Raw genomic sequence first — 24,982 nt, 5'->3', positions numbered from 1 at the left:
CCCAGCGGGACGCGCTGTGCATCCGGGAGGCTTTGAAAGCCAGTTCCAGGACTGAGCAGGGTACCCAGTGACTTTTAAGTTTGTGGACACAGAAGCTGAACTTGCCTCAGTTTCTTTACCCAGTTACCCCCTTCACCCCCTTCCCAAAAAATAAAATCTGTTCTGTTTTGCTAATGAACACCGTTGTCTTCATTACTGTTTTCGCGGGAATGTTTTAAACCTGGGTTTAGTGTTGTGATGCTAATGATGCTTCTAAACTGCCCTCCCCCGCCACAAAGTCACAGAGCAACCCCCCCTCCCCCCCAGAACATGAAAGCCACCTTCCAGACTGACCAGGGTAACTAGTCACTGCACTGTGTATGTGCCCTGCTGCTGGGCCTGCCCCCTGCTAAAGGTGACTGTCCTGTCTAATTACCAAGCCCCTTCCCCCCCCTTCAGACAGACTCTCCTCCAAAAGAAGAGGATGGAAACAGTAATGAACAGAAACGTATTTTTTTATTAACAACCACACATGGAACGGGGGGGTGAAACTTGGACGGGGTCTTGTGTGAGGCGGGTAGGAAAGGACTTTTCAGATTTTGGGGAATGAGAGCCTTCTACTGCTATAGCTGTCCGCTGGGGTGGAGTGAAAGTTTTCACGGCCCCTGCTGCCCCTCCATGTTTGGACTTTGGGTGAGGGGGGTATGGGACTTGGTGGCGGGGCAGGGCGGTTAGAGAGAGACTGCAGCGGGGCTCTCTCCTCCTGCCTCCGGTCCTGCAGAACATCCACAAGGCGGCGGAGCGTGTCCGTTTGCTCCCTCATTAGTCCAAGCAGCGTTTGAGTCGCCTGCTGGTCCTCCTGTCGCCACCTCTCCTCCCGTTCCATGTTTGCCCGGTGCATTTGGGACAAGTTCTCCCTCCACTGTGTCTGCTGGGCTGCCTGTGCTCGGGAGCATCCCATTAGCTCAGCAAACATGTCTTCCCGTGTCCTCTTCTTCCTCCTCCTAATGTGCGCTAGCCTCTGGGCAGATGTGGCTGTGGGAATTGGAAAAAGGGAGTGAATTCCTGAGACAGATCAATGTATCTGTGAACAGAGAACATAGTCTTGCTCTGTGAACAGACCATGCAGAGCACCTATCACACGTGCACTGAGGACAAGGTCGAATTTTCGGCCCTTGCCTACAGTGCCTGCGGTCTTGCTGTGGCGAGCTGAGGAGCGGGGCAGGACACCGGACTTTGTCTAGCTGTCAAACATGGTAAGCCGTAGACTTGTGGCTGCTTAAAACTTTAAGAGTGGCACTGGCCTCCTTTCACATAGAAAGCAATGCGAGTCTCTGCTGGCAGCAATCCTGCAAGCATGAACTCTGCCCCTGTCCCAGCCCCTCGCGGCTGTAAACCGCGTGGCTGTAAACCGGCGGTTGCAGTTCTGTAAAGGAACGGGCAAGCAGTCCCAATACTAACTTTCCCCTACCTAATTCAAAGCAGGGCGTCATGCCAGACATCACCCTCCTGAGGGTCTCGGAGAGCCAGAAGGAGAAGATGCTGCGGGACAGCCTGCAGAAACCGGGGCCATTTGCTGCTATGCTGTGCAAGGCCATGATCCCCGAATACCTGCTGGCGTTGTGGCAGGGAAACGTGTCATACCACGGGGGGCCTAATAAGCTCTCCCTGCCAAAGAACCTGATAATTAGGCGGGAAAGACACCTGCAGGAGGCCTATGAGGAGTTCTCCCCGGGGGATCTCGCCTCTATCCCCGGACACATCGACCAGCTTTTGGGTTAGGTGCCCTTGGAGGGACAAAAGAGTGGAGCGTCTTGGGCAGTGTAATCATGAAGCGGACATTGTTGAATTTTCTTAAAATGGTTCGGACTATACATTGAAGCAGCCAAAGACACAGTAATCATGATACCCTTTGTTCAGATTCCCCTTTTTGTTGCACTTTCCTGTTTACATGTTTAGAAGCACTTTACCCATTGTTAATATTTCAAATTTTCCTGTTCTGTTATAAATAAAAGTTTACATACTTGAAAGCACTTTAGCTATTGTTAATATTTAAAATATGCAAGTTCTGTTATAAATAAATGTTAAGATATTTAAAACACTTACTGCTTGATCCTTCCCCTGAATCTGTGTCCGGGGTAAGGGATGGGGACGGTTGGTAGGGGATCTCTGTGAGGGTGATGAAGAGCTCCTGGCTGTCGGGGAAATCAGCAGTGCCAGTGCTGTCGACTGCCTCATCCTCCTCATCTCCTTCTTCATCTTCCCCGTCCGCTAACATGTCGGAGGAACCGGCCGCGGACAATATCCCATCCTCAGAGTCCACGGTCAGTGGTGGGGTAGTGGTGGCGGCCGCACCTAGGATGGAATGCAGTACCTCGTAGAAACGGGATGTGTGGGGCTGGGATCCGGAGCGTCCGTTTGCCTCTTTGGTTTTTTGGTAGCCTTGTCTCAGCTCCTTGATTTTCACGCGGCACTGCGTTGCATCTCGGCTGTATCCTCTCTCTGCCATGGCTTTAGAGATCTTCTCGTAGATCTTTGCATTCCGTCTTTTGGAGCGCAGCTCGGCAAGCACGGACTCATCTCCCCACACAGCGATGAGATCCAAGACTTCCCGATCAGTCCATGCTGGGGCCCTCTTTCTATTCTGGGATTGCACGGCCATCTCTGCTGGAGAGCTCTGCATCTTTGCCACTGCTGCTGAGCTCGCCACGGTGTCCAAACAGGAAATGAGATTCAAACTGCCCAGACAGGAAAAGGAATTCAAATTTTCCCGGGGTGTGGCTGGTCAGAGCATCCGAGCTCGGACTGCTGTCCAGAGCGTCAACAGAGTGGTGCACTGTGGGATAGCTCCCGGAGCTATTAGCGTCGATTTCCATCCACACCTAGCCTAATTCGATATGGCCATTTCGAATTTAGCGCTACTCCTCTCGTTGGGGAGGATTACAGAAATCGATTTAAAGAGAGCTCTATGTCGAACTAAATAGCCTCGTGGTGTGGACGGGTGCAGGGTTAATTCGATTTAACGGTGCTAAATTCGACATAAACGCCTAGTGTAGACCAGGCCTAAGACTTTGATATGGCCAGCTTTTTCCCTAGTTATCCAAAATCACTTGAATCAGAGTTTTTGTGAACATGACATTAAAGACCAAATTTTCAAAGTGGCCTTAACCCAGCCTTTAAATTTGCATCTGCAAAAAGACTGTATAAAATTGATAGTACAAATCTAGGCCCCAATTTAAGCACATGCTTAAGTGCTTTCCTGAATCAGGACCCTGTAGCCCATGTGATGGGGTTCTGTACTAGCATAGGCATCTGTGCTAGAAAATCTAATTTCAGAATAAGGATACTAGCAGACACTTGATAATTTGGCCCTAGTTGCAATTCCTTTGGGAACAAACAGGTGGTCTTTACAGGAACTCTACAAAGATACTTTTCCAGTTCTTTTACGCCCCATTTATACAAATACATTTGTTATTTGTTGGTATTTCCAACTTTAATTTTTTTTTATAAAATGCGCATTCTCTTCAGAAAGAAAAATATAGTTATAGCAAGACAAATAAGGTATTTTATTAGTGGATCAAACCACTAATAACTGATATATGCGAAGTTGAATTTCTTGTATTTTTAAATACCCAATAACTCAACAAAATATATTCATACATATAATTTTATCTCACCATGATATCTCAACAAATTATTGATCTACACTATCAATATTACAAATAAAGGCTACAGGAAAATTTTAAAATGCATGTTTTCATTTTCAAATGTTTACACTCAATAAGATGCCAAATCAAACAAGGAAAAACACATTAAAATAATGAATGCTAAATCAAAAAAATGATTAAGAGATATTTACTAGCACACACACAGATTTTGTAGAATGATAGGATGAGCTTCCTCACCTTCTGCACAATACCCCATGCATCCTTGAGTGGGCTGTAGCAAATAAACAAAGAATTCTCCACAGTTCCTCACACTGACAGGGATTCGGAAAAGGCAGCAGTCTTTTGTAGTGCTGAAGAAAAACTGCCATGTTGCACAAGCTGTTAATTGTTTGATCTCACCAGGTGGAGGCATGGATTCTGACTCCGTTAGAGATAACCAGACAGGGGCTTGAGTTCCACAGTGATTCATCTTTAGCACCAAAGAAAAGCAGTTTAAAATAGTTAATACAGTACCAAGCTGCTCTAGTGTTTAATGCAAGATACATATGCTTTCAATTATTTTACTGCAACAGCTTTTAGTAAATGGGGAATTCATCTCCACATGGAAAATGTGTGTTGTGTTTTTACATAGTTGAATGCAAATACACAATATACATGGGCGCCAGGTTTGTATAATTTTTGGTGGTGCCCAGAACGGGTCCAAGCAGAGCCGTCCTGTCCATAGGACGGACTGGGGCAACTGCCCCAGACCCCGCGCTTCAGGGGGACGCGGGGTGCAGGCAGAGCCATCCCATCCATAGGACAGACTGGGGCAACCGCCCCAGGCCCTGTGTTTTGGGGGCCCCCGCGCTTCAGGGGGACATGGGGGTCCAGGGCAGCCTGGGAGGTTAGCGGGGGGCCTGGCACCGGCAGCAGCGAGCAACCCGGCCCCAGCCCACCCCTGCTCTGCCCCCTCCCTGCCCCCCTTTCCCTTCCCACAAGCCCTTGCCCCACCTCTTTCCGGCTTCTGCCCCCTCCCCAGAGCGATGCTGGGACCCGGCGGGGCGGGGTGGGGTGGGCAGGGCTGGGGCTGGGTCGCTCGGTGCTGCCGGCACCAGGCCTCCCCCAATCCCACCAGGCCCCACCCAATCCCACCAGGCTGCCCTGGACCCTGCATCCCCCTGAAGCCCCCCAAAAGCACGGTAAGCCCAAACAGTGGTGGAGCCGGGCCCACGTTCCTAAATATTGGTGGAGCATGGGCACCACGGGCCCATATAACTCACCGCCTATGACAATATACACAAATATTGGGCAAGTCACTTAATCACTCTGTCCCTCAGTTCCTCATCTTTAGAATGGGGATAACAGTGCTTCCCTACCTCACAGCACTCTTGTTAGGACAAATTCATTAATGTTAAGAGGCACTCTGATACTACAGTGATGAGCGCCATAGAGAAGCCTATACATACATTTTAAGCTCTGCTATACTTCATCTAACTAACGATTCTACTGGGCATAAATTGCTTTTCTCACCTGTGGGTCCGCACAAGTTTCACTCTTATCAGTCCTCCTGCTTAATATACATGTAAGGCTGCCAAGGGCAGATTGTGAGATGATGTGGGCTGCCATACCACACACATGAAGAAGAACCCCTGTGCTCTACATCTGCTCACCAAAAGCAGACGACGTAATTCCTGTGATGTGCAAATGTCTGAATGATATAGGGACCCATATACAAGGGGTTGGTACATGCTAAAACTGGCTATCAAACAGAGGACGTGCTAGTTGGAAGAAGAAGAAAGAATTTTGAAGAATTTTTTTGAAGAATTTTAAAGGTCAGCTCTGCCATTGACCTATTGTGATAACTGGGCATACCAATTTATCCTAATTGTGAGTTCAACTGCAAAAAGTGAGTGTAAGTTAATAAGATGTTGTAATAACCTAGAACAACAAATATTGATGGGAAAAGGTGCAAAAGCAAGACAGAAAGGCCTACTGATATAACTCAGGGATTGTGGTAAACAAGAGAAGTGGGGAACCAGAAATCAGTGAACCAAAACTGGTGTGGCTGAAACTAGGCCTAATTGGACAAAATAAGGAGTAGATGGGCTATTCCACTCACCACTCCCTTTTGGGGTCCTTAAAGAAAGAGACTTTGAGAGAAAAACTGGCTACTGGAGAGAGCTTCATCAGCCCCACTACTTCCTGGGACCCTGGATCTTCTTCACCCTAATCTTGAGTAATGCCTGACAAGACCAGGCCAGAGAGAGGAAGCCAGAGGAAATCTCCAACTTCACTGGCTCCAGATAAACCCCAACCACTGCCTGGGATGTGAGACTTTGTCTCCCTCCCGCCCTCATGTGACCTTTTCCTTCCCTACCTTATTTTGTCTCTTTCCTCTCTCTCCTTTTTCCTTCTGTGTTACAAGAGTCTGGCTTAGCTGGGCAAGACTGCATGTTCTGCAACACTGCCATAAGTCTGTGACCAAGAAGGCAGCTAAAAGCAGTTCTCTAAACAGCCTGATACTGGTACAAGTTTGCCAGATCTCGGAGTGGCTGATATGACCATGTACTGAGCCCATGTTTTTTTCAACAGTGAGGTTACAAGTGAGAGTCAACATCAGAGACAGAAGCTGCTTTTTCTGTCTTTACAGTTCTTTCCTCTCCCCCTTTTGAATCTATCTTGTTTTGCCATCTTCAGAAATGGGATCGTTAACAAGAGCAACAACAACTCTGGCTCATCTCAACCAAACTTCTTCTCTTTTCCTCAAAAGGACAATTATTACCACCTATGATACCATCTAAGACTGTCAAACCAGGGGGGTTTCATTCTAAAAACTCTCCAGAGAAAGGGAAGGGGAACAAAGTATAAAGTTAAGAATAAAGTCTTACTTTCAAGTTTGTTAACTGTTTTTCCTTTGGTTTTGTATCTTTAATAAAAGGTTAGAAGGATTTTTAATGATGTGTTTGGCATGGTAATAAGCAGACAGAGGTCTCTGTAAGCCAAATGCCAAACCTTGTTTAATACTGTTTAGTGTTGGAGAGTGACTGGGTTATGTTAACACCTTTCGCCCATATATTCCATCTAAATTAATACAAGAGATCTGCTGTGTGATCTTGTGCAAGACACTTCACCTCTTTGTGCCTCTGTTTTTTCTTCCACCACTTTGCCTACCATGTCTATTTATGTTGCAAGCTCGGTAGAGCAGTGATTATCTCTCATTATATGTTTGCACAGTACCTAGAACAAAGGGGCTCCACTCTCATTTGGGATCTTTAGATTCTAATGTCATACTCAGGCGGGCTCAGGCTTTGGTCCCCCCTCCTGGGGTCATATAGTTATTTTTGCTGTCAGAAGGGGGTCCCGGTGCAATGAAGGTAGAGAACCCCTGCACTACAGTAAAAGAAATTGGAGCATGAGAGAAGCCTAAGCTCTTTGGAGCAGGGACCAACTTTCTGTTCTGTGTTGTACAGCACCTAGCACAAGAGGCCCTGGTCTATGACTAGGGCTTCTAGGCGCTATGGCAATACAAATAATAATAGCAATAATAATAATAAAGGTAATGGTTCTGAGTTTACCAGACTAAACACTCATGTTAAAAGGTCCCCTCTCTATATATGGTGTGCTATTGAAAGATATCTGAGAAGAAACACCTTGAGGACATAGGTATATTATTCTTTCTCTTTCTCCAGAACATTCATTTTACAATTAAAATGGAAAACCACCTTGCTGCTGAAGAGTTAGTGCAGTGGTGTTAAAACTAGCACTTGGAAAAAACTCACATGAAGATCATGAACCTGAAATTCTGAGGTTTGTATGAACTTTGGAGAAGTCTCAGTCTGGTCTTTTCCAGCAGGATCTGGGATCACCTTTTACCTCAGATGACTTCCAGATAGAGTGAACTCTGATGGCCTACAAAGAATTTTTTCTTATACAGACTCACAAGCCTATCACAGAAGATCATGATCTCAGAAGGAAATTTTCTCTCTTGAATCTAGGAGGTCATGAGCCCAACATTAATTTATCAGGTGAACAGAGTTCTGTGAGATGAGATTTTGCTTTAAAGAAAGTCTGGAACAGAGTGTTTGGCAGAGTTTGAATCTCTGGCAAAGAGTTCATTGTAGCTTTAATTAAAAGTTTTCTAATAGTCAGAGGGACTTAAAATTAAAGAAATTTTCTACATAAACTTTCATTTTTTTACTTGAGTTGTTTTATTTTGGCCATGAGATTAGATATATATACACAGATGTGTTTCTGCAGTAAGTGTAGAAAACACCGTTTATAAATGACGTGCTGCTTAGGTAAAGAGCCAGGTTTTTTTCAACCTACCAGTTATGCTCTGACACTCTCTATATTGGATTGTATATGTTTTTAAAAAGTGTGGGTTCTTTTTAAATTAAATATTTGGGTTTAAATTTTCAAACTGGCCTCTGAAAATATACCAGAAAAATTGGGTGAATACCTGTTTGTTTGCACAACTATGGCAGTTAGACGTGCAATTGCACAACTATGGCAGTTAGATGTGCAATTGTCCAATCAACGTACTGTCAAAGCGTTGGGGAGAATTTGGGCCCAACTTCATCTGTGCCTAGTTTACCCCACACATCATGGGAGTGACAGTCCAGAAAACATGTGACTGACAGCTAGGCCTGCTGAGAGATAAGCTACATCCTGTGCTGTGTGTGGAAAGAGAGCTGGCAGGAACAACAGTGTTGTGGGAGGCACTCCAGGAACTGGAGAAAGACCAGTGATGGCTTCCTGTTGTAAGGAATCCAGTGTGGAGTGCTAGGAGGAAAGCAACGTGCTGGGGAGGCTCCTCCATAACCAATGGGGATTCCCTATGAGGCACAGGTGCTGGAACTAGGGGTGCTAGAGGTGCTGATGCACCCCCTGGCTTGAAGTGGTTTCCATCATGCACAGGGTTTAGTTTGGTTCAATAGCTCTCAGCACCCCCACTATACAAATTGTTCCAGCACCCCTGATATGGGGAGGAGGTGGAGAAGGAGCCTAGGTAAGTCTTGGCAGAAGGTGCCAGAGAACAGGCTTAGAGCCTGGCTACAGAAGGATCCCAGGGAGGAGAAACTGTTGCATAGGTATCTTAATGCCAGACTGGGTAAGTGACCCTTTTAAACATACCAAAGGTTATTTTTTAGAAATCATTTATTATGGAGATGCTGGTCGTGGCTTCACAGTTAAGCTTGAGTTCCAGTTTGAACTTAGAGCAAGGATTCAACTGCTTTGTAATGTATGAGAAGTACAGTGCATCCTCCCCCAAACTTACAGTTGTGAAAACAGAATACATGTACGGAGAATTTACAAGTAATTGATTAGTTCGTGTTAAACCTAATCTTAAATGTGTCCTTTAAGAAATTTAGCTACTGTATCTTTTCTTTGTTCTGAATGATCTTGTTAATGGAGTAGTGCAGAAACTTCAAACATTTTACACGGTTAATATTAATTGAAATGTTGTGCACAAGTTATATTTGAAGAAATTAGGCTCCTGGAGTATGTGTACACAGCAGTTAAACATCCCTGGCTGGCCTGGGTCAGCTGACTCAGGCTTGCAGGGTTCAGGCTGTAGGGCTATAAAATTGCAGTGTAGACACTCAGGCTTGGGCTGGAGTCTGAGCTTTGGGGCTCTCCCCAGTCGTGGGGTCCCAGAACTCGGGCTCCAGCACAAGCCCAAATGTCTACACTGCAATTTTACAGTCCCGCAGCCTGAGCCCCGTGAGCCCAAGTCAGCTGACATGGGCCAGCCGTGGGTGTTTAATTGTGTGTAGACATACCCTTAGTGATCATTGTTTATAGTCGCTATGACTACATGGGCTACAGACAGGGTAAGGTCAACTGCTCATGTAAGTCTTAAGCGGGGCCATTGTGATAGCAGAGGTAACAATCACCAGTCCTCCTCCATAGCTAATTTGCAGATAACAATTCTATTGGTTATAATGAATTAGTGATGTAAGGAACACTGACACATATGTCAAGAGTTCTCATTGGTAGATGACACGGCTCATCTATCACTGTTCTTTACAGATTCTGTCAGCGATTCTCCAACTTCATTGAACTGCGATCCCCTTCTGACAAAAAAAATTACTATGCGACCCCTGGAGGGGGGAACAAAGCCTGAGCCCAACCAAGCCCCGCTGCCCTGGGCAGGGGAGCCAAACCCAAAGCCCAAGCCACACTGCCCCGGGCAGGGGGGCCAAAGTCGAAGCCCAAGGGCTTCAGCCCCAGGTGGCAGGCCTGTAAGCTGAGCCCCACCACCCAGGGCTGAAGCCCTTGGACTTTGGCTTTGGCCCTGGGAGGTGGGGCTTGGGCTTGGGCTTGAGCCCCGGGCCCCAGCAAGTCTAATGTCAGACCTGGTGATCCCATTTAAATGGGGTCCTGACCCACTTTGAGGTCCTGACCCACTGTTTTAAACCATAGCTGTATACTAGCTTGGGGATCAGGGCTTGAAAAGCCTCCCATGATGCCGCTGCTCTGGCTCCGCTCTACACCAAGGCAGCACTGGGGGATCTGAGGCATGAGCATAGGAGTCCATAGACATCAGGCTCTGAGAGTGAGTTTCCCCTGCCCTTCCTTCCATATAACATCGGTCTCTGTAACACAGCCCTCTACACTAATAAATCAATTGCAAATGAAGAGTCAGAATCACTGCTACACTTCAGCTGCTTTGTGCTGCTCTTAAGACACATAACAGCTATAAATCCCTTTTAACCAGCCAGCGTGCTATGGCTGTTTTATTCTGCATTGGTGTACCTGTGAAGTTTTAAAGTTGATACCACATATTTTCAAATCATTAGAAGAAATATCACATAGTAGCATTCTCTTTTCTTGTTTACTGTGACATTTTTAATTTAAAAAGACCATGGAAATTCCAAGACAAAATTCTGTTAAGATGGAGTTACGGGTGAGAGCAGTAACTTAAGGATAAAAACATTACAGAGATGTTGTAATCATCTCAAAAACAAGCATTGCAAACCTAGGAAATTCAGAGTTAAGGATGACTATTGTATCTGATGTGGTTAGCTGTCAGAGACAAACTAATCTTAGCTCTTTCTCATTTACGTTAGCTTTATTAGATCAACATTTTATGACTAATATCGCCTCCTAAAGTGTACATTTTAAAATCAGCCCACTATGAGGGGAATCAAGGGGCTAAAATCATGTATACTGCTTTGAATATTTTTAAGTAAACCACTAGCCTTACATTTGTGTTTAAAAACCTTAATATCCCTGAATAGACTAGCATCAAGAAAGCCCACTTAGTAGTGGCTGTAAATTTCAGCTGGTTAAATGCTACAAAATTAATTTAATTTGCTCTCCTTTCTCTTCTGTTTTTGGGCAGAGGTACATTAATGATGTGATGTCCTTGTAGTTGTGGGTCTCCTACTCTAGCCTGCTTGGCATTGCACAAGCTTTCAGCTAGCTAGATTATGACTTCACCTTTCTGTCCTATTAATAAGTATTCTTAATTATTTTCCATTTGATAGGTACCTATCCTATTATGAACATTTTAAGAAAAATCATGTGTTATGTTTCAAAGACAAAATCAGGTGTACCAATACCTCCACACACTTGGTTGGCATCTCAGCTGGCTTATTAAATATTAGAAAGCGGTACCATCCTGGTGTTAGTGAATGGTCACATATGAGATCTTGAATAGCTGATTGCTGTAGTTGTGATGAATCAAAATCAACGCTCCGGTAAGGACTCTGAAGGATCTGATGTCCACCAGGGTAACATTCAAGAGCTGTGGAAACAAATATAAGATAATATTTAAGATATAATCTGTCTGTCAAACAAATATTATTATAGAAGGTTTTAAATCCTCTTAACTAGAAAACATGAAAATGCTACAGTATTGCTAGCCAAATTGTATTGCACTTGGGGCCTGATCCATTGGTTTTTGGGTTGGCAAAAAAGAGGAACAATTAAACATGAAGATATGAAGAAATCTTTATGTGTGAAGGATGAGAACAGTGTGGTAACTAACCCTAAAGCGGTATGGAAAGAATATTTTCAAAGGCTGTTAAATGAGAAGAGAGAGTTGCTAGTGTATGTAACCCTGACAATTATGGGGAAGCCTCAAAAGGTATTGATCTCTGTAGAGACAGAAGAAGCACTGAATAAGATGAAGAATGGTAAAGCAACTGGTGAAGATAACTATTGATATGATCAAGACAGTTGGAGATATTGGAGTAAAGTGGCTTCATAGATTACTACATGTTTGCTGGGATCAAGCTAGGATACCACATGACTTGAGAATGGAATTGATTGTGCCTCTTTGCAAGAGTAAGGGGATACAAACACCAATTGGGGCATCACCCTGCTAAGTCAGCCTCTGAAAGTCACTGAGAGAGCTCTGGAGGCAAGGTTAAGGTGCAAGGTAGAGTAAAATATAGGAGAGGAGCAATATGGCCTTAGGAAGGGAAGAAGTATGACAGATGCAATATTTGCAATGAGACAGATGTTTGAAAGAATAATAAACAAAGAGTGTAACTGCTATATAGCTTATATTGATGTTGAGAAAGTATATGATTTGGTTCCATGGGAGCTGGTGTTTGGACTATTGAAATGGATGGGAGGGAGGTGTCATGAAGTGGAGTGAAGCTGTATTGAGGGTCAACAACTAAGGTACTAACAATAAAGGAAATTTCGGAAAATTCTGAGGTGACAGTGGTATTGAAACAAGGCAGTGTGCTATATCCACTTCTCTTTATCCTAGTTATGGAGTTAATTAGTAGGAGAACCAAGCCTGTGGAGACACAGTGAAAACTGATGTATGCCGATGATACATACAGCAAAGAGAATTGATAAATATGGTATCAGAGCGTGTTTGAAGACCATGGTTTGAAGGTAAACACACAGAAAACTGAAGTTATGCAAGTAGGGAAGGTGGAAGAAGAGTTGTTGATTGAAGTTTCCAGACACAAGTTGAATCAAAAGAAAGAATTGTGTACTTGGGAAGTACATTTAATGCCATCAGGAAGAGATCTGGAGAACTGAAAAGAAGAATCCAATGTGAATAGATGGAAGTAAAAAACATGACAGGTGCACTCTGGGACCAGTACCAAACTGAAAGGAAAAGTGTATGCTGTGTGGTGTGTATTTGTCTCTGCCTACTCTACGGTTTGGAAACGGTGGATCTTACGGAGATGGAAGAAAAGAAGATACAGGTAGTTGAAAATAACAGACTGAGGAGAATGGCAGGCAAGCGGAGGGTATGGAAGAAATTAGAGGGAAGATGAACTTGGAACTCTCAATGACAGATAGGCTGGAGAGCACATGTCTGAGGTGGGGTGGTCATGTGATAAGAATGGGAAAAGAACAATCAGGAAAGAAAGCATGGGAGGAAGAAAAAAGCAAGAAAGGATGTGGAAGTCCAAGAATAAGATGGAAAGACTCTGTCAAGAGATATTTGAAGAGAAAAGGACTGAAACTCCAAGAGAAATTGTGGGCAACTCCAACCCAGTGTAAACAGGAAAAGGAGTTGAGAAGTGAAGTGAAGTGGAGCCTGATCTATAGCTCATAAAAGTCAATGGGAGTATTTCGATTATCTTCAATGGGTTTTGGATCAGGCCCCAAAACTCTGGTCTCATTAGTGCCAAATTAAGTTATAGTTGTCAAATACAGTAAGGGTCTGTTTTCACTACAAAATTAATCATGTGTTAGCACAATTCTTTGCCATGATTAATTGTATCTGTGTTATAATGGCTGTTTTCTTACCTTTGAGGACAGCAAAGATGATTTGATAACTATGTTAGTCTTTAAGCCTAGCTCAAAGAATTATGGAGTTATGTAAATACTGCAAAAAGCACTTTTGCTCAAGGTTTTAACTTCATAATTCATTTGTTGTATATGAAACCTTTTAATTTTAAATAGGAGAAGGTGGTCAAGAATATAATAGGAAAGTCAAAATCTTACTCCAACAGAACTAAGGACTCTCCAAAGGTCCCTTGCACACAATCTATCATTTCACAGTGTAGTCAACTGAAACTGACATACGATAGCCAGAAACCCATATATGATGAGCAAAATTACTCCAAAGGGAACTGGAGGTCTACATGTAAAAATTGCACAAGAACACCATATATGTGCAGGCAATTACCACAACTGGGTGTGGAAATGGGTAGACATTTAATTACATACACAAAAGTCTATCTGACTCACACACTGAATTGTAGTAAGTGTAAATATAACTGTGAATGCACAGGCATGGATATATTTTTGCACATCTAAGTGATGTTCTAGCCTCAGAGTCTTAAAACTGCAGTTACTAAAACCAACGAAAGGCAGGAAATTTTAACCATAGCTTTTAAAAAGGTAAAAACTTTTCTAGGAAATAAAACAATAAAAGCTTTGAGCTTCTGATCTTGAGACATTGGGATGGCTTTGCTGATCTGTTAAAGGTAAGAAGGTTCTTGTTGATGGAATTTCTACAGATAAAACCATATATAATAAATCTGTGAATGGCTGCTCTTTCTTAAGAAAGGAAGTTAGATCGTGAAAATATCTTAACTTTAAAAAAATTAAAACTATATTGCTTATTAAAAATACCAGATTGATACTGCCAGCAATAGACAGTCTCTGTCTACCCACAGAAGAGGTAAAGAATAATCTTTAGGAGTGGTGCAGACTGCCTTTTGTGAAACTACTAAAAAGGGCACCAGTTGGTGCCAATTTTTAAGGTGTTTCTTATTATATGGATTCATACATTTAATCTTAATACTCACCATACTAGAACCATAAGTCAAGTAGAACTATAAACCAAGCAAATGGAGTGGAGGTGATCTGGCATTTGAATACTAGCAGTGTGAACCACAACTGTTTCTTCAATTTTTGTATCTTTATCTGTTGAATCTTTATTTGCAGGGTGTATGATGCAATTAGCTCATATTGATATATATATATTCTATGTGAGATATATAGGATAAAAGAATGTATCCATTTAATTCACTCTGGCATTGGTAATAAAAGTTTTTCATATCACTGTTTTGATAAACGTACTTGTGAGTAAGCTTCCCAAATCACATAATCCTCTCTTTCTAATGCAGAAGATGTCCTAGTGGAACAAAAGATCTCATCTCTTTCAAGCAAAATATAAGGATCCTACAGTCTTCCAAAGACTGGTGATTTAATCTGTTATGCCTTTAGGCAACTCAAGCAGATAACAATAGCTTTATCTTCCATCATCTAAGTGCAGATGGAAGTGGATGTGATGGACTATGTCACTACTGTGTTTTTTTGCACTGCTTGGAATAGCCTGTAGGCTAGTCATGTCCCTACAGGATGACCTTATTGAGAATTTATCCTTCATCAGAATTTGAGGGAAACCCTTGTGAGAATCAAAGGTCAGTCATGTCTCTTATTCAAATGTTCTCTAAACAGGCTTCAATGTAAGTAGCTCATGAACCATAATTAGAATTTTCATTCTGTCTTCTATCTTTTATGTTTTCTTCTACCTACACAATGTGGCAGTGCCTTCAGTGGTTCCCTTTCTGTAACTGAATCTCTTCTCTTACAAATAGTACTAATTATCTTCTCCATGACTAAGTATAATGTTTGAGTCAAATTACACATCAGACAAACCTTTCATTTTACTGAAATCTTAATCTGATATGTGTATATCATATTGATTATGCATATCACTTCTACCTCTTGGCATAGTGTCAGAGTAATTATAAACTTTTCCCTATCAAAAGGTCATAGGATCATTAATCCTAAAATAAAGATAGGATAATAATGGATATTTTAACTTAGTTCACAGCATTATGCATATGGTTTTTTAATGTGATCCAGCTATTCACGTACACAACTTTTTTCAATTAAACAAATGTGTTAGTGAAAAGTGCTTTCTGATGAAAATGTTAAGTTTTTATTGAAAAAAAATTGGCTGAAAGCTGGAAAATTTGGAGGGTTGGAGGGGGGTTGGCTCAAAGTTTTCCATTTTTCAATGAAAAGTCGAAATTTTCAGTGGGAATTTTTTTTCTGGCCAGCTCTACTAAAGATCCGCTTAAGACTTCTACATATGGCTTACACAGTCATGCATGGCCTAGTGCTTAACCTTTGCCTAGGAGTTAGTTTCACCCTAAAGACTTTTAAACTAATGGTGAGACTTTCAAACACGCTCAGCCCATACAACCTTAATTCTGCCCCCTTCTGCTTATGCATTATGGTACCCCACTTAATTATATAATCACATCCCTTTTTTACTCCACAGGACCCCTGTCTAATTCATTACACAGGATGGATGGCGCTCATCGCATGGGTATCTATTCAATAGTTGGGTGTTTTTTATCCTCATTATTCAATGTGTGGGTTCAAACCTTATTTACTTCATGTCATCCAAACCCTGCACTGAATATAGACTTATTCATTGCCTCATGGAATTTTCTATATCAATGAGCTCTATAGAAACAATAGCAGTAATTGCATGGGCAACTTCAGTTCTGGCGTTTTCTGTCTTTTAGTGTTTGACTTTGCAACATTAACATTCTTTTAACACAGGGATTGAGGTCTTGTGTACATAATTTCCTAAATTTTTCAAAAAGAAAACTGAAAAAACAAATTCCATCATGGGTCATGAGCAGGATTGGAACCTTTAGAGACACAGCACAGACCTCTGCCACTGGAACTAGCAAATCAACTGATAACAATAGTAGGCTGTATTCTCTATGTGGAACAGTCACTAGAAGGTAGGGTGACCATATTTCCCAAAGAGAAAATGGGACACCACCAGCCACTTGACTAAGCCCCCCCCATACTGTTGCCCAGTTGCTGGAACCCTGCGAGAGCCCCGTCAGGAGGTTGTTACCTAAGTGCTGGAACACTCTGGAGGGGCCCCTGCATGCTGGAACACTGCTTCCCCCCCTGCTGGGGGCTGGCATCTCCGCTCACCCCCTCTGCACCACACCCCACTCTTTTGACAAAAGTGGGCATTTGTCCTGTTTGCGCTTGCCAACTGATCAAGTCAGCAAGGACAAACAGGACAAATGCCTCCTTTTGGAAAAGAAGTCAGGACAGCCAGGGCAGGGCTTAAAAGTAGGACTGTCCCAGCCAAAACAGGATGTAAGGTCACCCTACTAGAAGGGGATTAAACCCACACTTTGCCAGTTAGGTTCACAGCTATTTGTTGACGATATTGTCAGCCCTGCAGAACCTGAAATTGAACTCAGGATTCTTGAGGGGCATATTCTCTACAAATGAGACTCTTCTGCTGTTCCTCCTACCAACCACCTAACCTGCCCCGTCTTCCTTCCCACACTCTTCTCCTTACCTCTGCATCTGTTTCAGGCTGCTTCCCCTTAGTTCTCACTTTCTGCATAAGTCCTAACAGGGGAGCACTGAAAGCACAGGAGAGAGTTTCTTTGCTCCCAATTCCAGTACCTGGCACCACGGTGTCCCTAGCAGCAAGGAGGCACAATGAAAGTCCCTTGTTAGAACATGCTCAGTGTGGCTGGCACAGAGTTCTGAAGGGGTGAACCATGCTCACAGGGCCAGCTCCAGCTTTTTTGCTGCCCCAAGCAGCGAAGCGGAAAAAGAAAAAAAAAGAAAAAAAAAGATTGACGGCACTTCGGCGGCAGCTCCAGGGCCGCCTGGGGGGGGGAGGGGGAGTGGCAAGTGGGGCAGTTTGCCCCAAGCCCCGCAGGGGCCCCCACGAGAGTTTTTTCGGGGCCCCTGGAGCGGGGTCCTTCACTCACTCAGGGGGCCCAGGCCCCCGGAGCTTCTTTCGCTCCGGGTCTTTGGCTGCAATTCGGCAGCGGGGGGTCCTTCCGCTCCGGGACCCGCTGCCGAAGTGCCCTGAAGACCCGCGGCGGGGGGTCCTTCTGCCCCGGGACCCGCCGCCGAAGTGCCGGGTCTTCAGCGGCAATTTGGCGGCGGGGCCCCCTGAATCCTCTGGGCAGCCCTGGGCAACTCTGCCGTGCCGCTTCATTCTTCGGCGGCAATTCGGCAGCGGGTCATTCGCTCCGAGAGGGACTGAGGGACCCGCCGCCAAATTGCTGCCTAAGACCCGGACTTGCCGCCCCTTTCCATTGGCCGCCCCAAGCACTTCCTTCCTTTGCTGGTGCCTGGAGCCGGCCCTGCATGCTCAGTACAGACAGAAAACTTAGAGAATTTTGCTGCCCAGAGACTAACAAAACTCTCAACTGAGCTTGCGCAAACAGTAATTTTCAGAGGCTTATAACTCAGTCAAATTTTGATGGATTCTGACAAGGACAGAAAAAGTCACTTTGAGACACCATGGTGACTTGCCTTCTGTGCCAAACTTCAACTGCCTGCTCCAAATCATGGAGACACTAGAGAGTCTCACTTAAACAGTTATAAATATTTTTAACATGGGCCAAACAACATTTTCCTCTAATCTTGTTCTCAGAAATAGATTAACCTTTTTGCTGAAACTTTCCAAAAAAGTTCTGCCTGAGGCCAACACCTGGCAAATTTCAACCCTAAAAGTTAAAACTGGCAAAGTTATAAGCAACTGAAAACAGGGTCTTATAATGGAAAGTGTCAGGCAACCTAAACTATAGGCAGCACTACCAGCGCTGCCTATCATGGGGCATATGTAGGAAATGTTTTAATATACAAATGTGCAAATATATATACAGGGTCATTCTTACCCACACGCAAAGTATGCAGCTGCGTAGGGCACCAGCGCAGCTGCTCCAGCCCCTGCTCCGCCTCTGCCCCATGCCTTCCCCACCCCAGCCCCGCCCCCAATCCCCTGAGCTCTGCAGCATGGCCGGGCGTGCACTCACCGGTGGCAAGAAGTGCAGACCTGGCCCCAGCCGCGCCGCCAGTGAGTGCTGGGGGGTGGTTCCCCCATGCCCCCCAAGACAGCCCCGCCCCGCCCCCACGGAGGCCTGGGGACAGTCTCCTGCTCCTCTCCCACAGAGGCCTGCCCCCCCATGGGGGGGGGCTGCATAGGGCCCCAGAATAGCTAGGGACGGCCCTGTATATATAGATATTGAAAACAAATTAAGACATGCCATTGGAGGAACCTATTTGCAATAGTCACAAAATGACACTCCAGGAAAATAAGAAGTAACCTCAAGAGCTTAATTTGCAATATAATAAAATATGCCATTATGTGAAAAATCATCTTTTCCTGATGGAATGCATTACATTCAGATACATCAAAAGATTCATCTTTGTTCTCTCTCTCTCTTTTTTGGGGGAGAGGGAGGGACATTTAAAAAATCTTATCATGTTTAGTAAGACTAAGTACTTTAGTAGAAAGTTTACATTTTAACTATTTGTTTTAATTAAAGAAATCTTACAGTTAAACTATAAAACTGCACAGTAGACTAACATCACAGACTTGACTTTAATTTAAAATAAAGAAATCCAAAATTCAGACTGGGAACCTAATTCTCCTCTCTCATAGATGCAAAACAGAAATAATTCAGTTAAAATCACTGGAGCTACATTGGCGTAATTTACAAAATTACAAAAACCAATATCGGGAAAATTGGCTCCAGAAACTCAAACTCTCCTATTTTGTCTAGGTACTATAGCACATATTTTCTGATGAAAAACAGTACAGTGACACTCATGGGGAAATATGCAAATATTTGCTGGAATTTGAGTTTCTCTTTCACATTCAATGGGCATTTCCCCGAAACACCTGCAAATTTTCCCATGTATCCACACCACTATTTAATAGAAAGCTCTGAGCTTCAAGGAAGATTCAGTTTCAGTATTGACTCTCATTGTTTCTTAATTCTAATATTTATTCTAACATTTTCTGCAGGACTGCCACACTTCCTGTGCCAAGATTTACTCATTAGGGGCTCAATCCTGCAAGGTGCTGAGCATTCTGGCACTGATCCAGGAAAGTGCTTACAACTGTGCTTAACTTTAAGAACAAGTAGTTCCATTGACTATCCTAATAGCTGTGATATATAAAATAGAACTGTTTCAGAGCCTTTATCCATAGCAGCACTGTTAGGCAATGGAGATGAAATCACACATATTTCCATAAAATCACTCTTTCAAAAAACTAGAAGTGAGATATATAAAAATAGTCACTGCACTAGTTTTAATTATGAATTAAATTGTTACAGATGTTAGAACTCTTGCAGCCTATCATGTTGATAACTTAAGTTTTTAACTTTCTTAAACATTTATATAAGACACTTAAAAATGTGTAAACATGTTAACATAATACAGTATAATGGTTCAGCATATAACATATTATTCTAACAATTCCTTATGTGGATTTTCCCTAAAAAAATACTTAAAGAGAAAATAACAAATATTTAAGACATCTTATAACTCACAATAATCCTTAACTCTTGGTTTTGCAGAGGTCTCAGGTCACGGTGTGACAATACATACCATGTGTGCTTCAATATTTAAAGATAATAGGGCATGTTTAAGAAAAGAGTGGAGAGAAGTTAAGAATGTTAAACGATTTTAAATTGTGCATTTCCTTTCTAGATGTTGATTGTAACAGCAATGTAGTACTGAAAAAGAATTTTTCAGAATTTCTCTAGTTCATTAAAGTTCCCGCTTCCACTAAAGTTAGTTATATATAACTACCAGACTTGAAAGCAAATATAAATTTAAGTGGAAACAAAGGAGAAGAGGGGGGACACTACTGACTGGAGTCTTCATGATTTGGAGTGCATGGCTCCAGCTGGAGACTGGTAAAACAGTATTTTTACTAAGGCCTGCTGAAGTTAATGGGAGGCTTTATATTAAAATCAATTGGCATTGGATCAGGCTCTTAATGTATATATGTGCTTGAAGAAACCATGGCTAATGGGTCAGTTAGGCTCTGCCTACATTACAGACCTTACAGTGGCACAGCTGTACCACTGCAGTTACGCCATTGTAAGATCTCCTGTGTAGCCGCTCTATGCCGGCGGGAAAGAGTTCTCTCGCCGGCATCATTACACCACAAGCAGCAGTAGCTATGTTAGAGGGAGAGCATCTCCTGCCGACACAGCGCTGTTCACACCAGCACTTTTGTCGGTGAAACTTTTGTCAGTCAGGGGTGTGTTTTTTCACACCTCTGACTGACAAAAGTTTTACTGACAAAAGTGCTAGTGTAAACAAAGCCCTGGGCATTATTGTAGTCTGAAAATCAACTTGAGTTAAATAGTATTTTCCCCAACACCTTGGTCAGCTTTATTGCAATAGTCAGTGCTTATGCTGCCATAATGAAAGAAAGATAATGGCTATCACACTTAAATTATTTAATAATACCCTTTAAGTGAATAGTCACCAGTTTAGGACAATGCGCGCAACTAAAATAATTTAGATGAACTAACTTTGGTGCTTCTGGATGGATTCAGTCATATGAAGGTGAAGGCAAAGGTACACTCCACTAAATATACTACATTAATTTCACCAAAGCCAGGGCCGGTGCAAGGAAGTTTCGCGCCCTAGGCGAAACTTCCACCTTGCGCCCCCCCGCCCCCCAGCTGATTGGCGCTGCAAGCCTGGGAGGCGGGAGAAGTGGAGCAGTGACCATGTGCTCGGGAAGGAACGCTGTAAAAAAAAAATTGGGGGCACTGCTTTTTGGCACCCCCAAATCTTGGCGGCCTAGGCAACCGCCTAGTTCGCCTTAATGGTAGCACCAGCCCTGACCAAAGCCCAAGTGTGACTCCAATATTGAAGCCACTGAAGTGGATAAGGAAAAGCATCCTCTCCCATTAGACATAAGCCCACCGGCTCTAGCAGAGTAGTTCATTTCCCAACATTGGAGACATAACACCCCCTCCCCAAGGAAGAACAGGAGCAAGTACCTGCCACCCTTGAACCTGCTGAACAAAGCAGAAGCTGGGTGTTCCTGGCAAAACCTGGCTTTCAGAGAGACAATTGGCAGAAGTCATGGGGAGGGGGGAGTTTAAAATTTCTGAACAAAGTATCAAGTGAAGGGAGGGAGAAGACTAAGCAATTGCTTAGGGCCCTGTGCAGTTCAAGACCCCTCGATTTTTATGTGTTGAGGGGGGCCAAAATGTTCCTGCTTAGGGCCCCCAGTGGGCTAGCGCCCCCTCTGGGCAAACAGCTAATGGTACAAGGGACTTGAAAGAACTGGGGAAGCAGCAGGGTGGAGGGTTCCCACCTGAGTGGCACAGGCCTGGGGAGCTTCAGGGTGGGTTTGCCCCCCCCCCCCTTTAAGCTGGTCCCAGTCTGTCCATAACTTTGGAGTCTCTGCTTCAGGGACAGCTCCAAGGCTGCTCAGAAGCCGCCCCCCATATCTTACTTCACCCCCAGCACCCGCTGCACCCAGCACACCCCCCCGCCACCCCTTACCTTGCTGGCAGGGCGCTGCTTTCAAGCCCAGCAGCACCAGCCCAAGCCAGAGGGGCCAGGCTCGCAGCGCCGGGAGTTGCATTGCCCAGAGAGCGGCTGCCCTGCCCCTCGGAGGGGTGCTGGGGGCTTCCTCCCTTCAGTCCCCCGCAGCCTCCCGCCCCAGCGGTCAACAGAGCAGCCTGGCCCCGCTTTAACTCTGTGCCTGCGCCTGGCGGAGTGGGGGATGCTGGTGCTAAGGCACCGCGAGCCACCCGGGTCCCGGGACAGCCTCACGCGCCCGCTCCCCGCAGGCGGCTCCCGGGAAGCGGAGCAGCAGCAGCCGGAGCTGGCGGGAAGCCGAGCTGGGAGGAGAGCGAGCTGCGGCCGGCAGGGGCTATGGGGCGCGCTCTCCCTGCTGCCTCCCGGCTGTCACTGCTGCTGCTTGCCAGCTTCTCGGCTAACGCGTGGCCTCAAGACACAGGCACCTTGTGACGCCGGGGAGCGCGCAGAGCTGCGTTGGGAGCTGTCCTCTCCGGCGTGACTTTGTTCCCCAGCGCTCGGGACTCCGCAGCCCAGCTGGCTTGTGACATCCCCGAGCTGCGTGGGACGCTCCCCAGTTTTGGTTGGTGGGATCCTTTCCCCTGCCCAGCATTTCAGTTCGGCAAAGGTGTCCGCAGTCCGAGAAAACGGGTCCTCCACTTAGCTCCCCACCCTGGGGCTCCCGTTTTCACAGAAGTGGACCCCCGTTTTAGAATATGTAATGAAATGCAAAAGAGCCAGTTTCAGATAGCTTTCTTATTAGATTTTGAACACTTCTCTAAAATGCCAGAACGTACAACAGCAAAAGACCCAAACACTGAAGTAACTGTTATAAGCTGCAGTGTTTGAGTTCATTATCATTAGAATAAGAGTTAAAGCATCTCCTTACGGTGACAGATTTTCAAAGAAGGCTGCAAAGCTCCCATATTTGCAAATGGCTTGTAAGTATTTGTGTCCATGCACAAATTATCCATTTTGCACAGGCATTTAATGATTTTTGCTGGCAAATGCATGGGCACAGCAAGTACATACACATTTTTACAGAATATACCTATTGCCCTCTCTTTTGCAAACAAAGCCATAAAATAAATAAATGGCTTGGCACGTGTGAAGTTTGGAAGTGTGATCCCTGTATATAGAGGACACCTAAAACTTCAACAACGTATTGCATTCTACTAAACTGTCTGCAAAGAAAACTATTATTCTACAGAGACTGTTGTAAGGCAGGCACTTAGGTTTGCTGGGTCTCTGCAGAGAGGTGCTATTTGACCCTAGTGAAATTCTGTATTCAACATTCTGCAACATTGGAGCAAGAAAACCTTTAAGTGCAGCTTGCAGCATTACTAACACCAAATGTTCAAAAACCATGAGCCAGGCTCTAAAAAAAATCATGATGGCTTAAAAATCATTAAGATTTTTAAAAAAGGTGGTGTGCGGGGGTGGGAGGGGGGGAGATTTGCCATCTGGTGTTAAAGCCTTTAGGGTTCAGGTTTTCAAGTTTTTCTCCTCAGCCATGGGAGCTAGAAACTTACCTTCTTTCTAAATAAAAGCTGAAATTATCTTGTAATCACATGAATCCAAGAGCTTTAAGAACATCAGATAGCAAGAGAATCACAATAAAACCACGAGCGATGGCAGTACTGAATTTGATGGCCAAAAATCCAGGCACCATAAAAACAATGGGCTTCCTTTCTGATAGCTATAATAGCTTCAGTGGCTGCCTTAATATATTTAACATTTCTTTGAGGAGAGTGTAAATATATCTCCACATGTCCTGACAGCTACAAACAATGGAAGAAGTCAAACAGAGCTAAGCAGGCAGGGGCTTTCCCCCCAAATATTACATCTTTCAGGTGGGTTTGAGTTCCAAAGTTGCCAGATTCTTTTCAGATTAAATGGCTATGGGAAATGTGTATAAGAAAAGGTATCAGCTGAAATTTCATCTAAACCATTTTGTTACTGGAGGGAAGGCAACCTTTTAAACAATGAGGACTGAGAGAAACAAGGTGAGTGAGGTAATATCTTTTATTGGACCACCTTCCGTCTCTCTAATATCATGGGACCGACATGCTACAACAACTACACTGCTTAGGACTGAGTGAAGTTCTTCAAGGTGGTAAGGGCAGGTATAATTAAGAGTAATGGGACAAAATTCAGAAGGAGAAGGGTTAGGCTGAATATCAGAAAAATCTTCCTTCTAATGAACCAGTTCATGCTCCCAACATCCCTGTGTATTCAGTTCTTACCTTACATTTCTAAATTATAGGCACCCATCTGATGCTCTAGATGGCTGTCCCATATATTAACAATAACAACTTAAACCTGGACTGCCCATAAATCCATCCACTTCAGCCTTCCCTGTTCCTTCTCAGCAATCTGAGAGAAGAGAGAAAAAAAGATGGGTTTTGCAGCATGTCTAGAAGGCTAATAAATCTGGTGGCTGGCAGATCAAGGGAAAGGGGTGAGTTCCAGAACAGAGCGACTCTCACAGAGAATGCCCTACCAACAGCCCCTCTTGTGTGTAAAGGGGATCTTCCACAGTAGATCACCTCCATCCCAATCTGCTTTCTGAAAATTTGGTATCTGCAAAGAGGGAGTAGGAAGGGACTGGGATAAGTAGAGTGCAGACCTGTAATGGTTGGGGCTAGAAGAATGCACTTTTCAAAGCCTTCACCTCTACCCCCAACCAACTTTGCAGATAGTCACCAGGCTCAGGCTTTATTCATTTTCCTGCAACGATTTTTGCAGCGAAGGGTCCCCAGAGCAGCAGTGGTCAGTGCGAGTCCCTGTTAGCATAGTCCCACTAGAGCTGTGCTACCAGGAAGATGAGGGACTGTCAGGGAAGAGACTCAATTCAGAGGCATAGAACTTCCATGCTACTGAGTTGGTTTCCTACAGATCTATGGGTCTTGAGAGTAGACCCCCAGCTCATTCTGTAAGGATCAAATCCCACCCTCCCATCTGAATGATGGGCGAGAAATTCCGTGAGGGGATTGTGACAGGGTGTGCAAAACTCACACAGGCCAGGAAAGAGTTAATGAACTGCTATAAGCTCAATCAGTCCTACT

General features: G+C 44.3%; 1 protein-coding gene across 1 annotated transcript in view; it reads right to left on the bottom strand.

The window, feature by feature from the left end:
- VWDE (von Willebrand factor D and EGF domains) overlaps positions 1–22,197 on the bottom strand; it is a 69,709-nt gene extending 47,512 nt beyond the window's left edge. Inside the window, exons 1-3 of the mRNA XM_024206098.2 lie at positions 21,897–22,197; positions 11,198–11,382; positions 3,885–4,116 (exon numbers count right to left, since the gene is read on the bottom strand). Of these exons, the coding sequence (XP_024061866.2) occupies positions 3,885–4,116; positions 11,198–11,382; positions 21,897–21,978 (499 nt within the window). The 5' untranslated portion in view covers positions 21,979–22,197. The remainder of the gene's footprint in view (positions 1–3,884; positions 4,117–11,197; positions 11,383–21,896) is intronic.
- Positions 22,198–24,982: the final 2,785 nt, after the last annotated feature.

This window comes from Terrapene carolina, unplaced genomic scaffold (assembly GCF_002925995.2).
Source record: "Terrapene carolina triunguis isolate 2854851 unplaced genomic scaffold, T_m_triunguis-2.0 Scaffold84, whole genome shotgun sequence".
Classification (NCBI taxonomy): Eukaryota; Metazoa; Chordata; order Testudines; family Emydidae; genus Terrapene; species Terrapene triunguis.
The sequence above is the reverse complement of the archived record's forward strand: the minus strand, read 5'-3'. Positions and strand labels throughout refer to the sequence as shown.